This window comes from Zootermopsis nevadensis, unplaced genomic scaffold, assembly GCF_977971745.1.
Source record: "Zootermopsis nevadensis isolate Lab colony 2312 unplaced genomic scaffold, Znev_1.0 Znev_ptg000061l, whole genome shotgun sequence".
Classification (NCBI taxonomy): domain Eukaryota; kingdom Metazoa; phylum Arthropoda; class Insecta; order Blattodea; family Termopsidae; genus Zootermopsis; species Zootermopsis nevadensis.
Window position 1 is genome coordinate 11,529,132 of NW_028259192.1, and position 15,950 is coordinate 11,545,081.

At 35.8% G+C, this 15,950-nt stretch overlaps 1 protein-coding gene across 2 annotated transcripts; it reads right to left on the bottom strand.

Annotated features, from left to right (window-relative positions):
- Nucleotides 1–509: 509 nt before the first annotated feature.
- Nucleotides 510–15,860, bottom strand: LOC110838203 (D-beta-hydroxybutyrate dehydrogenase, mitochondrial). Of its 2 annotated transcripts, XM_022081189.2 has the most exons (7): nucleotides 15,502–15,859; nucleotides 9,882–9,965; nucleotides 7,490–7,664; nucleotides 5,758–5,910; nucleotides 4,406–4,573; nucleotides 3,795–3,937; nucleotides 510–3,025 (listed from the first exon to the last, which is right to left on the bottom strand). In XM_022081189.2, the coding sequence occupies exons 1-7, from the start codon at nucleotides 15,694–15,696 to the stop codon at nucleotides 2,870–2,872; spliced, it is 1,074 nt and encodes a 357-aa protein (XP_021936881.1). In that variant the 5' UTR covers nucleotides 15,697–15,859; the 3' UTR covers nucleotides 510–2,869. The 2 variants fall into 2 exon arrangements, with proteins under 2 accessions (XP_021936881.1, XP_087196431.1); XM_087340305.1 differs by lacking the exon at nucleotides 9,882–9,965 and having other exon boundaries at nucleotides 15,502–15,860.
- Nucleotides 15,861–15,950: the final 90 nt, after the last annotated feature.

Consider the following 15,950-nt stretch of genomic DNA (forward strand, 5'->3'; position numbering starts at 1 on the left):
GTCTCCACACTAGACCATTATAATGTCTACACTATAAAGGCTTCCATAATAGTCCCTTGCAATTGTAAAAAAGAGGCCTTCATAACTGCCCATTATAATGGCTACATAGAAGCCTCCATAACAGCCCATTATGACTGCTATGTATATAGAAGCCTCCATACAAGCCAATTCCATGCTAGCCTAGTGTTACAGAAACAAGAACTCCGTAACAGTGTAACATGGTGTGTATTGTGGTATGGTGTAGTGCATCTTGTGTGGTTTGGCAAGTTATGTGGCATGGTTTGGTGTGTTTATGTCATGCAATGTGTTGCCACGTGTATGATGTCTTTTACAGTGTGTGGCATAGCATGTGGTATGACACTGTTTGGTGTGTGTACGTGATGTGGTATCTGATGATTGTGAATTATGTATTGTGGTGTGTGGTGTGGCATGTGGGATGAAGTGCCATGGCACAGTGTGGTGTGGTCACTTCACTCACTGGTAGCAGAGGGAAATGGAAAAGACATGAAGAAGCAATTAAAATATTTTAATTCATTGTGTCTTACTCCTGATGCTGATTTGTGCATAATTCCAATTGGCTGGTTTTTTACAGGTATTCTTAGCTTTGGCCTTTTAAATCATGCAGTTTGCCATTCAATGGAGAACAGAAGAGTTTAATAGCCTGTGTGTCATTATGCAGTGTTAATTTCTCCAGTACAATTTAAGAAACAGAACAGTAGGGACAAAATAATCTATTATAATGTATAACATTTTGTGTTCTATTATTACCCTGACAAACAATATTTAATTGATGGCATAAACATCTGAAAGTTTATATCCACTGCCTGAACTGAATCCATCACCACCAGAAAATCAACATTCTTTGACTATTTACAGTGCATTTAAACCTGTGTTTCAAAGTTAAGAAACATGGTATTAGGCCCAGAGTATATTTTTTGATTTTCTTTTTATCAGAAAAAGCAGTGACTGTTTTCTTATTTTATCAGTGACCAACAGATATTTTTAAAAGGTTAAGTGTGTTCCTTGAGGGTAAATGCCAAAAGTCTGAGCTACATGTAGATTATTTTTTTAATCTTCAAGTGTTAAGAAGTTATTTAAATTGTGTGGGCTGGCTGTAATACAGACTTAACTGAAATGGCTGAATATGAAATTTTGGGCAAGATTGCTGCATCATAATGTATGACTCAAGCCCTATATGCCTCTGAAACATACATGAAGTAATATGAATTTCCTTCTGATATACAAATTGAATATGGGAAGCATTATTTATTTAAATTAATCAGCTTCTTGTGCATGCTCCTTCATGTAAAGGCATGTATTATACATAAACCATTACATTTTTCCTTACTGTGATTCAATGTGGCATTTGGAATTTACAATCTAGTTAATTTATTTGTAATATGTGGGTTATTCCATCTTCCTCTGAATGGACAGACTTATCAGTTTTAATTATAAATTTTTTGTTTCCTGTAACTGTTAAAAACGTCAGCCAGTTATAAGCTAATCAGTGTAAATCTACGAGTTTATTTAGATGTAATTGCTTAACATCTCACTGACTGTCCATTTTATTGTAACAGTTGAATCTGTATTTGTTATACACCCCAGTCTTTATATTCAAATTTATAAAGATGCCTTGTATATTAATATTTAATTATTCCATTACTATTCTTGTCTATATAGTAATCAATTCATAGCCTTTTTTAGTGGCTTCAGCTACACAAGATTTGTGTCAAAGCATAAAATTTTAAAATCCCCTGTAAATTTAAAATCTATCCAGTATGCCTAGTAGGCATACTTGTAAGTGATACTTCATTCACATATTGAGTTAAGTTCTCTATACAAAAGACTATCCATCTAACTGTAGGTTACTTGTGTATTATGGAGCGCACTTAACCTCTTGCTTAACAGTCCAATATATAATGAATTCAGACAATGGATTCCATAGTCATACTCAACAAACTATATTTTGCTTTGACTATTTTAATTATCAGTGTTAATTTTATACCAAAATGCTGCATAAACTATTATTATTATTACTACTACTACTACTATTACTATTATTTGACCACTAGAAGACTATCAACACCAAGAAAATATAATTTTCATGAACACAATTGGCATATCCTCTCAGAAGCATCAGTGACCCTCTTATCTTTTGCCAGTCACAATTTCATTCAAGAGCATAGCTAGAACTTGAAGTTCAGAAGCTTTTTCAGACACAATCCAAATTTTATAGAATATCATCAGTGCCCGACATTTTAAAAGTGAATTATCTACAAGGGACTTGGAAGGATCCCTTGTATGTATTATCCAAGGCACACATGAAATTTAATAAATACTAGTTCTCTCTTGATATATCTGGAGAACTGTTCAGAATGACGATTCCTCTTATGCACGTATGTCTGAAGCATTTTCATGTAAGTGGAAAAGAACTGTGGCATACAAGAGAAAATTCTGACTTAGAGAGGCAAAATAAAATAAAGCCATTGTCTTTCTTCCTCCCATCCTATTTATGATATCCCTACTCTTCATTTTTCCTCCTGCATTTACATATACATTTTCAGTATTTAAAGAAGCAATCTCCTCCTTTTCCGGGCATATTTCTGCAGTATACAGCAGTCTGTCTAACACTTTACATTATATTTTAATTTCTACATAAGGTGGTATTTAAGTATGTCATGACCATTGATAAACTAAAACTGCATAACTGAATACATAATATAGGTAATGAAAATAGCTGTGCTAATTTTTAAATAAATAAAGGACCATGTGCACTTCTACTTTTCTCCGTAACAAATCAAATTGCGTTGCTGAAATGGAGATACCATTGTTTTGGATATAGAAGCACTAACATTTTTCTGAAAGTGTTTCATGTATATATAATATCATATACAGAGCGAGGAAAGTGATCAGCCACAAATGCCTGCAGTTTCTCAGAACGGGTGACTGATGTGTACCGAGACAGTGGAAATGTGCGGCACACAGCGTCAGTCAAAGAGCGAAGTACAGGTGTCAAATCAGTTTCCTAGAAAAAACAAGCATTGGTTTGCATAAACAGTACACACAAAACATTTTTATATTATACACCTACATAACATAAATGTTACAAAATGTGTTTTAAAAAGAATGCTATAGCAAGTAATGGAAATATTAATTTATAATTTTCCTATACCAAAAGTAAAATGTCACTGAAAAATGTGGTTACTTGACCACTTAGTTAGTATTCCTGCATCTTATTCCGGATACCTTTGGTGTACACCTCAGCACAGAGAATAGCTATCCTGACAAAAGTTTTCCATGTTTTACCTCTGCTCCTTCAGGAAAATGCCAGGATTTTATCTTAAATTAAATCATGACTGCTCCTTCCACATCCTCTCCAGCCATTTTTCACTAGTCATCTTATCATTTGACACTGATCTGACCCACTGAAATTTTCCTTAGATAAACCAATAATAAATAAAATAGTAAGGTGTAAACCTCAAATAGCTTCTGAGATATCATCAACAGTATTTTTGTTGCAGAGTCTACATCATGCTTTCAACCACTATCTGAGAAGTGTCACTTACAGACAGACATTTCAAACAGCCAAAATAAAAATAAATGGCACCTTAGAGCCAACTGTCAACTTTTGTTGTTTAATAGTATCTTTTTCTTTTCTGATTATTCTCTCAGATTTCTCACGGTTACTCAATCCTAATTACCAAACTGCAGTTTGATTTAAATGCCCCGTTTGTCAAGGAAGGTGTTTATAAAAAGCTTATTGCAGTTTTCTGATGGCAGGTATATCAACATACTTCTCCTTTTGTGTATGTTTGTAAACTTCGAACTGACTGTTCAAAATAATCCTCTCCATACTCAGCTCGTGCTTCATAGCTCATTGATTTCCACATATCCCTAGCTTGTGCCAGCAATACTTCATCTGTAAACCATGTATTTCCTAAAAAGAAAAAAACTGTGCTTTTAAATATGTAAATAACATTAAAGGTAATAAGAAGTTATTACCAGAAAAATACTGTATGGAGTATTTTAATTGAAACCGGCAAAAAATAAAAGAACTGTTACCACTACAGTGACCACTAAAATTCAAAGGAAAACACATGTATGTTAGTAATGTGCACCGGCACCATGACGGAAAGAATACAGGTAAAGAGGAGACAAGGCCTCCAAACATATTAACGTCAGCATTAGCTGGAGGTAAGTATGCAGTGTCAAGCTATGACCACTTTACCTCTGGGGAAACATCCCCAGAATCTATTGTACAAGAGGCTGGGTGAGTCCCAGAGGCAATATGGATATGGTGGCAAAAAAAACAACTCCTGCTTCTGCCAATCATTTTAATGACTGTGCCACTTTGGCTCTTTCATGTTGTATTCATATACATAAATTATATAAATGTTTTTCTCACCGGTGGTATAGTCACCAGGTTCAACTACAATGACATCCACTCCCCAACGTCGCATTTCCAGTCGGAGGCAATCACTGAAAGCTTCCACTCCAAACTTCACTGTACAGTATGGAGAACGGAGAGGTGATGCAATACGGCCAAGAATACTTACAATATTTATTATGCGACCTATAAAAGGAATTAACAACAATAATAAAATTGGCAATAAGCTGGGTCATGATAATACTCTGTAGCATTGATGAAACATAAGCTTGAAATGTACCTTCAATTCATGTATTTTAATCACTGGATAAATATACATAGTATCAGGGATTCCAAAATTAGATAAATGTCAATTTAACATATCACGTGGGTATTGAAGCTGTCCCCTAAAACCCCACTGCATTTTAATTTAAAAATGTAAGTGTTTGATGTATATAGCAACCAAAAATTTAGAGAAGACTGTGGAAGGAAATTAACTGGTTCCAGTGGTGGTCTTTGCACTACATTAATGAACCTTTGGGTTCCTTAGCAAGCAGGGTTTTTTTTGTGAGGTATGATGTTTCACAGCAGTGAAGGTTGTAATCTTGCTGGGTTATGACACTATGTACTCTCATAGGCTGTCATCACCATTTTGGGTTGCTCCCATATTCAGCATACCATACGTCATTAAGTTAGTTTAGATTCCTCGGATATACTGAAATATCAGCCATTATGATTAAGAGTCTGATACACCTCACATTACACAATCTGTTACCTTTGTCGAGAGGAATGAGAGGGAAACTATCTGTGATGACAAAGCCAGTCTCATACCTGAGACTCTTTACCTAAACCACCAGTTTGCAGTTTATTTGTATTTTTCAGGGTCTCTAAACTACTGGAGACACTGCCATACCAGCATAGATTATGCACAATACTTTGTGGAAACTGAAAATTGTATGAATTTTTATGGTTTTCATAGTAACAAAATTTCCCTATTTACTGCGCACAATTCAATGGTGATATCTGTCAGTACCTCCTTGCCTTCATTATTGGAACTATAATTACAGAAAAATATGTAAGACAAAACATTTTAATGGAAATTGCATAACTGTTTCTATATACTGGGAACAACCCATTCTTCAAGTGCCTCAGCAACTTTTTCGTTGGCTTGATCTATAGACATTTGGTAGGAATCCTTGGACGAGGGATCAGCCCGTTGCAAGGCCTCTACCTATACACAGGACAGCACAACACAGAAAAACGCGGACAAACATCCATGGCTTGAGTGGGATTCGAACCCACGGTCCCAGCGACCAAGCTGCACAAGGCCCACGCCTCAGACTGCGCGGCCACTGTGGACCCCCTGTTTTTATATATTTAACATTACTAACCTTTGGTTCTGCGAACAAGTGGTAAGAAAACTTGAGTGATCCTGATTACACTGAGGAGGTTCACGTCTGTAGACTGTTTGTATACATCAAATGGTACCCATTCAACCTCACCAAAGGAGGCCCATGTTGCACTGTTCACTACAGCCCAAAGACCTGTGGAATATGAAGAAACATTAATATTAATATATATTCATATATTTAGTAATGTTCTTGAAATGATATATTCTGTAAAAGTTATTAATTTGTTTCCCAATATACTTACCACCCCAATAGAAACACCTAATAACAGACATTACATAAGAAAATAGATAATAATACACACAATCATGTCCACTGAAATTTCTCTCAAAATTGCACATTACTTTTATTAAAAGATAAAATGAAGAATAGATGTATCATATTTGCATGTTTTTTCTAGGATTACAATTGCAGTAATGCAATACATTTATTAATACTTTGTAATATTTCATTGCATCCTTACATTATGAAACAGAAAATGCAGTGCTTGAAGTGTGGTGGAAGTGCCTTGCCATCCAGTAACTATACATCATTTTTTACATAAAATCATATCATAAGTTAGTATAAAAGCATTAATTTTTTTAAAATTTCTCGAGACATTTCTTTTCTACCCTTCTTTATTTGATTCTTTTTCCCTTTTTTTTCTAACATTATTTCCATTTTATACAGGCTGATGGTCTACCATTCTCTGTTTCCATCAAAAGTCCTTTGATTATTAAACAAAGTGCTCTGGGTCAAGTGGATGTATCTATGATTTGTATAGCATGTGATTCAGGTATGTAAATTTCTCCCTGTCTTATAAGGGTGGAAACTTGTGCTGGATGAGAACACACTCCTTGCATGTGGAATCCACTTTGCACAGATATTCTACTTTACCAGGTGTTTCTTAACCTTTTGAAGCTGAAGCTTGTCTAAATTGTATTTAAGAATTCAATTTGTTCCACAAAGAAAATACAACACTTCACCATTACAAAAATCAATGCTGTTCAAGGAAATAATCTCTATTTACACTGAGAATCATGCAAAATAAATACAAAATGGAGAATTATTGATTGCTGAAATTGGTTAGACATATAGTTACCACTGAGCTATAGATACAAACACATTTGATGGTAAGACTTCTATTTCAGCTGCAATCACTATACATGAAATACATGCTCCAAGTGTGTCATATCAGAGTCAGTTTTTATAGCCTCACTGAAGGGACAGAAGAGGCTTATGCTGTATCTTTCTGCCTGGTATTAATGGCCTTTGTCCTCCAAACATTTTCAATAATTCATGAATCCGTAGCCCTTTATTCAACAGGCAATGATATTAATGTGTCATTTTTCACAACAACTTGATCACTGTCATCAAATCTGAAAATGAAACTCATGTTTTCTGTCTACCACTCAATACCAGCAACTGTCTACCTACTACATATAGCCGATGCTAACAAAACACCTGCAGAAAGTTCACTCGCACAAACCATTACACTGTGCCACTGGCATCCATGAAACTTTCGAAATTACCCCATATTCTGCTAACAGTAGACACCTTTCCTGTAATGACCAGGGGTTACAAACAACTATTTTCATATGTACTATACAAATGAAGAAACTCAACATTTAAAACACTATGTATTCCTACAACCTTACACTCTTCTAATTTTCCTCCACTTCAAACATTGCAGTAATTTGGTTCTCTGTTTCATTGTCATTCCTTTCCAATTTACCAGATGTTCCATGAGGCAAGTTCTCCTTCACATAAGCTGCAGCTGCTAATATCTGTTTCTCTGATGTCACATCTAACTGCAAAATATGCAGACGTCCTGAAGAGTCCTTCTTCAGCTTTTTTGCACTTTCACTTCCTCTATCCTTGTCTTGGAAGCCAGCAAACACTGTGAATCCCTAGAACAAAGGGTAAACCTGCAAACTATAGCCATTAATCTACTGCAAACTAATTTTACAGAAGCAATAGATTGCAGTTTGAACCAACAGAATTTGTATTTCATGTTTTCATACAAATTTAAGGTGAAAATAAGTGTAGAAGACAGAATAAATCAGAGCTGGAAGTGGGTATCTTAGCTCATTTGCAGAACAGAAATGTTGAGTCCCTGATATAAAATGTAATATGAGTGACATGTTAATCAGTGGAAGGTTCTCAATAAAATATGTTTGGAAATTACAACCTAATTTAATGTTTTACATTTTCTTCCCATTCAAGAACTGGATGGACAGTTTCCTAAAACAGCAGAGAATAAAAAAAATTCAAATAATCACTGAGACTTATCTATTATATAACCCAAATTCAGTAAAAATATATGAATTGGAATAGCTCAGTTAGTAAAGTAACTGCTTACAAGTTGGACAACTGCAGTTCAATTCCTGGCAGACAATGTACAGAGTGTCTCTGGACCTCTTCCAGTCTTCTATCCAATGGGTTGTTTTCCAGGAGTAAGATCCTTTCCATAATTTTAATAACCTTTAACATACAGCAATTACACTGGATGCAAGGGAAATCAGAGTTCTGCATGACAGTGATAGGTGGGATTATTTATTCTATGCAAGATCTCATCTTTTTTTTCAGAGGTCTGAAACTTTACAAATTTGCTATTACTTTTTTTTGGGAAGATAACTAAATTTTCTGTGTAATATCACGCATTTGACAGCATTTACAAAGACATTAGCCCTTCTGTCCTTTAAATGGCACAATTTACGCTCCACCAAACTTATTTAAATGGCTAAAACTACTTGGAAAAGGCCAATGTGTCTAAGCTGTAATATTCCCATTTAGTCACTGATTTATTGTACTTTAAATCATGCTTTTGTATCTGAACAATGCAGGTTAGATTAACTGTTAAGATAATAGTGTCATTAGTAGACATGAGAAGAACTGCTTAAGAGGGCTGTATAAACAATTTGCACTCTGCTTAACAAACTAGTCAACCATTTCATCATTATCAACATTAATTAAAAGGATTGTTTTCATATGCCTTTTTTACTTCCAAAGGTTTGTTTCACTACTATTAGTAATTCTTTTAATACATATTTATTTTTCTGCATTAATAGCATGCAAAGGATTGGGGGGGGGGGGGGGGGGGGGGAAAGTTAAATCAAAACTGAATAAATTCAGGAATAAAACTTAAATATGAAATTGTTGAACCACTCTGTTCATCTAAACTAAGATTGTGACAGCATAATATGGCAATTCAAAACTATATATTCCAGTTCCTAGCATTATAAATCACGCCATCTTTCATCCTAAAAAGTCCATCTTCCTGAGATTTACTTATTAGTATCCTCCCATCTCCTTTTTGGTCTTTTAAGGAGACACTTCTCAAGAGGTCTGTTTCTCAAACCTGATACCTGACACCCTTGAAATGTCCATGGATTGGGTTATACACAATACAAACAATATTCCACATCAACAGTAATGTGTTTCCTGGGGTAACAAAGTTATGACCCCTAGAGCAGTGGTATTCAACCTGAGGTACGCATACCCCAGGGGTACGCGAAGACATCTTAGGGGGTACGTGAAATTTAAAAAAAATTATATTATTTTATGATAAACACTGAATAATCAGTAATGTAATTTATTTAATTTATTTCAGATGTAGATTATATACTATGTATAACTTGAATTATACACCAACAACTTTGGGGGTACAAAGTTGAAGAGAAATTATATCTGGGGGTACGTGAACAAAAAAGCTTGAATACCATGCCCTAGAGAAAATGGGTACTGTTATTGACAAAACTGCTACAAATTTTAGTGAAGTATTCATGAAATAAATTTAACATGTATTATAAGGCAAAATCAAGGCATACTTGCAATTTTGAGATGTACAATGAAGTAAATTTCTCATATGCAGAAAATATTGATTTAAAGTTGTTAGATGTAGATAAACTACCAAAAGTGTATTAATGGGAGACTGATGATTCTACTACTCACAGTTATTTGGAAATGAAATCAGGGTGAAGAAAATGTTGGAAAATCAGAAACTCATCCACAAACTAGCAAAGTTAAGAAATATAACACAACCTAATCTTATCTTATCTTACCTAAGACCGAAACCAACATAATATACTCAATTTATTGGTTACACGACCATATGACAAACTTACCAAATCATCCAACTGGCGAGCAGTCGTATACCCTATTCTTGAGGTACAATCAGTTATTAGGATAGTTTTACCAGCTGCAGTTACCTGTATGTTCAAGAAAAAATATTCTTACCTTCAATATAACAAAACAGCCAGGAATTTAAAGCACTGAATTTGATGTGGTTTTCAGAGCTTCATACATAAAGATAATAAGACATATTTTTATTGAAAAATTAATAACTTACTTTAGGTTGTATGGTTTTTCATAATTAATAAGATTGTTAGGTTAAATTCCTTTCAATACATGGGATATACAATGTTTTAGGCTTATTTTCAGTAAACAGGAAGCTACAAAGTTTAACGGAAAAAGGCATGGGATACAAGATTCTTACAGAATGGTACAGTAATAAAAAAGGTACATTTCATGTGGAAAGCTTTTGCACTACTGAAGTGGAAATATTAACAGAAAAATATTTTAACTAGATTATAACCTCAAAATTATGTTAAGCAGCTTCAAATGCAAACAACAAAGAAAACGAAAACATCAGTTTCGAAAGCATTTCTTTTAATAAATTATATAATTAAACTGTGATTATATTATGAAACTATGTAATGGTAACAAGCAGTAAGTTGACACTGACAATATTCTTTTAAAAATACAAGAATTTTAAAAAACGTGTTACAAAGTTAGGAAAACGACAGGTACTAAGTTTCAGCAACAGTTTTTATACCTAGAACTGTTTTGGGTATATTTCAGAGAGATAGTACTGATTTGTAATTTAAGTATAATAAACTTCTAGAGCATTAGCCGTCATTTAAATTTTAATTAAAACACCGTTTTGAACACTGGACTTTGTATACATCCTGAGGTAAAACCTAATCTATTGGACTCATTTGACAGAGTTAGAATTAAAATTATGATTATGGATATGTTTAGAGTTCCATCAAATATTTTAATTATATATCAGAAGTTGGAACATGTGGCGCTAGTGGCAGTATTACTGATTCACTACTGCATATAGTGAAAATACTCCGAATTCAGTTGTCAGACAAATCAACTGTTACCAGGGACTATGCCTCCTCAATCTGTCTATATCTGTGGAAATGACATTCATAGGTGGCAGAAGAAACCCTGAAGATTCAAAGGTCACCACATTCTGCAAAAGTTAGATTCCCCGAGAAGTTGTATTTCCAACATCCTATCACGGAGTTATCTAGGAAAATATATGGTTTACATGGCGCATAGTGGGGCAGCTTTAACTTTTCCAATGGAAATGCATTCAAATCATCACAGATGCAAGACTCCCGTGTAGGTAGGCCTATGTGCAGAATGTACCTAATGAATGCGTCTGAATAAACTATCGGACGGCCGGGAAAGCACAATGAATCTGAAAAACGAAACAACGTTATTTTAGGTAACTGTAACACATCTTCCTAAGCTTTTATGTCGTTAAAATAGGTTGTATACATCATGCTACAGATTGATATTTGAGGAGTGCCTCTAATTCTGGATGCTTATTTTAAAGAAACAAGAAACATCAGTCCAGAGGCATGACCCATCCACTTCGCATACGTAACAGCTACAGATTCTAGTATACAATAGTCCAACAGCAACTGATCTCAAATAATATCATTCTATTCATTAATTACAATGATATTTGGATAATAATCATCGTCAATTATTTAAATTAGGATACGAGCATCTTCTTTATGCTGCCAGGTACAGCGTTACAATATCCAAGCAAGTTTTGCTATTTTGTTCTGAGTTCCGAAATAAAATAAAGCAGACGATGTGAAATTATGGTTAAAATATTACTTATAATTTATCTCCACTGCTGGATGCATGAGATGTAAACTGTTACTTGAAGATGATACTATGGGCACACGATTATATTGTTATTAAAAACTGAATTTCTGTTCTTTACCTGTGCCTAGCGAAATCGACAATTTCTCTTACACGTCATCGAAGCAGATCGGTTTGTACGAAGAAAAAAACCTATTTTTCCGAGTCCAAGGAAGTACTAGATAAGGGGTGAAACACAAAGTGCCGATAATATATTGGCTGGTAGGGCCTGTGGTATGACGCATTGGTGAACTGATTTACTGGGAAGAGAGAAGTCTTATAGAAAAACCCATTCCAGTTTTAATTTGTCCACTGAAAATCCCACATGGGTTGTTCTAGAACTGAACCGGGGTTTCCGAGGTAAGAAGCTAACGTCTAACCGTCAGAACTAAAACACGACCAAACAACATATTCCGATAAATGTCATAAATTTGTTTGACAGTAGCTCGAAGAAAACATCGAAAATGGGACGGAATAAATTCATCATCTGATTAGATGCTATAAGTTGCCATAACGGATTCACTATTAAAAAGGTGTAAGTGAAGCTGTCACACTGTACGCTATAAAGGCGCTTGGGCGCAGAGGTGATGAACCTCGTGCTCATTCTTAACCTCCGCACTAGATAACGGGTGAGTTGTAAGCGTCACGCTCCGGCCGCACTCTATCCCTAAGAAGGGACCCCGGTACCCATTGGACAGGAGGCTGGGTAGGCCCCAGAGTCGGTCTGGACGCAGAGGCTAGAGGAAAAATGTTCTATCCCGGCCGGGGATCGAACCCCGGTCGTCCAGTTCGTAGTACTGACTGAGATACTCCTAACGGATCCACTGTTACATGCCCACAGTTCACCAATAACACACGAAACTAATAAACTTAAATGTAATATAAGATATAGAAGTGCATACACATTTTGATGAATACGCAATAAAAATTATATTTGAAGTCTAAAGGTGACGCGATTCGCAATGAATTTTATATTTTGTGATAAAACACGGCTGTTTATTTCTCATTAACCTAACCTAACCTAACCTAACCGGTGTACGCAACAGGCACTTCCTAATACAAAAGGCTGTCATCTGTTCAAATATCGTCAGGTCACCGATCTCTATGAAAACGTCACGGTTGAATAGTTTGTACTGTGAAAAGATTCATATCTGTAAACAATGGCAATTGACTTGAATGTATTCACCTGTGTTTATTTAGAATCAAACATGGGCCCTATATGTTTGTCAGTCTATACGACTTCATGCTATTAATAGGGAAATATGCCAGTAGTCGCGATAATTTGGCAACTCAAACGGACTCGGCTTGCGAAAACTAAAATTAGTGTCCCCTAACTTTATTCCGTGTGTTCAGAGTTAACTTTTTGTAGTGTTTGAAGTGTGGTCCTTAAATTAGAACGCGAATGTGGTGCTTTTTTGTTTATGGGAGGGATAGCTCAGTCGGTGGAGTAAATGGGTACGTGTTAAGACGAACAGGATTCTATTTCCCAGAAGGGACGGGAGTCTTTCTCTTAGCCACCATGTTTCACAAAGTCATTTTCTCAGTTTCCCTGTTACATCTATTACGCCCAATCTTTCCTCTCAAAACTTTACCGTCCGCCACGCCTATCTGTTTTTCCTCAATGTCAGAGACAACGTTTCATATTAAAGAAAAACAAGAGGCAACAAAACAGTTTTAAAAGCAAAAATACTGTACCTAGCTTTCAGGAACAAGGCTAAAATGGTTTTAATTAAGTTTAATATTAGGGTCGTTTACGAAAACTATCCAGCCACTTATTTCCTATAATTTTTCCAAAGAAATATTAAACATTAATAAAGTCTGCTCGGGCTATCAGCCGTGTTAGATGGTTATTAATCGCCATCAATCAAATATTAAACAGTTCACAGCCGCGGATTAATAGCTGCAACTCTTGTTTTTGTACTAGAGACCCTCCCAATTAAATCGCGATCTGTTAAATTGAATGACGCTTTCCGTAACTTGTGTCAAACAGTCAAGTGCTACGATAATATAGCTTATTAAAACAGTCCACGATCATTTCTTTACATGTCTTTCCCACCATCTTCTTCCTTAAGTTGTTTAAGCCAGCATCAAAATTATACTCCATTCTAGAATTTACCTCAACTAAAACTTCTCAGTTAATATTAATACATTTAAAGAATAGTGGTTATGCTTTCTTGTGTAAATATTCTTGCGGTAATAATGTACTTGACTATAAATTAGTCATAATCACGTCATTTATATTTTTATTAGAAACAAGTATCGTATTTGTACTATGACATTTTCTACGTCCTTGACTTGGATCTATGAAGGATCTACGGAATGTAAATAAATTCTGTTCTATTAAATAAAAACAGCGGTTTCCTTTTATGTCCATTATGAGAGTTCAGGCAGGCTAGCGTACCGATCTTGTATTCGGGTCATATCCGTATTGGGCTACAGGCTACTCTTGTTTTTTGTGAAAATCTGGATAGTTTGTAAGTTCTTACAATTCATAATCAACTCCCCATTCGTGACCATTTACCTGTCCACCACATTCGAGACCATGCCTGTGGTGTTACGGAAAAAGATGTCATGTAAATAATTTGTCAAAATGAGATTCGTCAGCCTACACCGCGAAATTACCATGAAATAGATAAAATGAAAACCAAGTCACGAAAGCCCAATACTTTCCATTCAATCATATAAGGAAATACCGAGTTAAATGCAATACTACATTAACAACCAAGATCGTCTGCTCTTCTCACAAAAATTATGTTTAGGGGTTTAGCCCTTTTGTCTTTTAACATATATATAAAACCACCGTAACTGAAACATGGTTATTAAGTACAAAGCGCCAGACTACACGGTACTACAACCCAGAAGACAGTCATCACAATTTATAATCTCATATCTTACACGGTTAAGTAACCTCAATCATCCATGGGATTGTCGTCTGTATCCCGGACACCTGACTCGGGGTTCCTCGTCTTTTCCTACAGATTGATGAGAGTACAGTTGCTTAAAATAGGTCAGACCTACTGTCATATTACCTTACATCTACTCTGTTCATGAATCATGATCACAATATAGCCGCCTTAATAAGGAAAGTACAAAAGTATGAAAATAAATCTATGAGAGCAAAGCAGATTATTTAAAGTCCACAAGACACTGTGCCTAAGGACAACAATATTTTAAGTTTGACCTACAACACGCAAAAAGAAGAGCGTTCTATACCCTGGAAATTCTTTCACTGGTTGGAAATTCCAAAGACAAACAGCAGAGTATATTAATTACGGTTCATTAATATTAATCGCATACCGCCCGTTTTAACATGTTTTTATTGCTGCAAAAAATATGTGGAAATGAAGAGATTGGCGCAAGATAGGCGAAAATGGAGGACCACATCAAACCAGTCGAAAGACTGATGACAAAAAAAACAAATAACAAAAAACAATTTTAGTGAAATATATTTTATAAACAAGTACAGCGCATATTCAGAATCATAGTGACTGTCTTCGGGCTGGACGACAGAGGGTCGATTCCTGGTAGACAATTTTTGTCAGATTCTCCAGAACAGCTTTGGGGTCCGCCCAGCCTTCTGGGGAGGCATAGGGGCCTCAGCGTGAGGCTAACCATTCACAGCTATTTATTGTCGAGATCTAAAATACGTGGAGCCTTATCTCTACGCACCCTATAAGGCTTCATGACGTTCTGTTAACTAAACTTTGATCTACCACTACCACTGTCATCACCGCCATCACCACAATCACTACTGTCACTCACAACTACGAAAATATCCACATATTTGAAGATGTTTACCTTGAGGTTATGATAGAAGAAGACTGCACCGAGACTGGATATGACGAACCAGAGGAAAAGTGTAAACGTTGAGATTTGGGAGATGTAAAGAGTGTTGAGGATTGTTGAAAGAATAACTGCGGCAGCATGGGAAAATATGACGGGAAGAAGACATCGATCAAACAGATCCCAAGGCAATTCTTCGTTCTTCCCCATCACTTCGTTAAAATTTCGGTGTTATTTTCTTCCTTCTCCAACACTACAGCCAGTCGTAACCGCGACCCTAAAGCTACTCAACACACCCAAACCAGGCAACTCGCCAAATTCTCAAACGTAGCTCCCAGAGCCAAAAGCACCCACCCAGCTGCCGCTACACTATTTCCACCTCCACTGTTTCGGAAGTGTAGTCACGGATTACCAACATCTTAGAGGGGGAGGGGCTGATCTTGCAGCCAGAGACACCTAGTTAC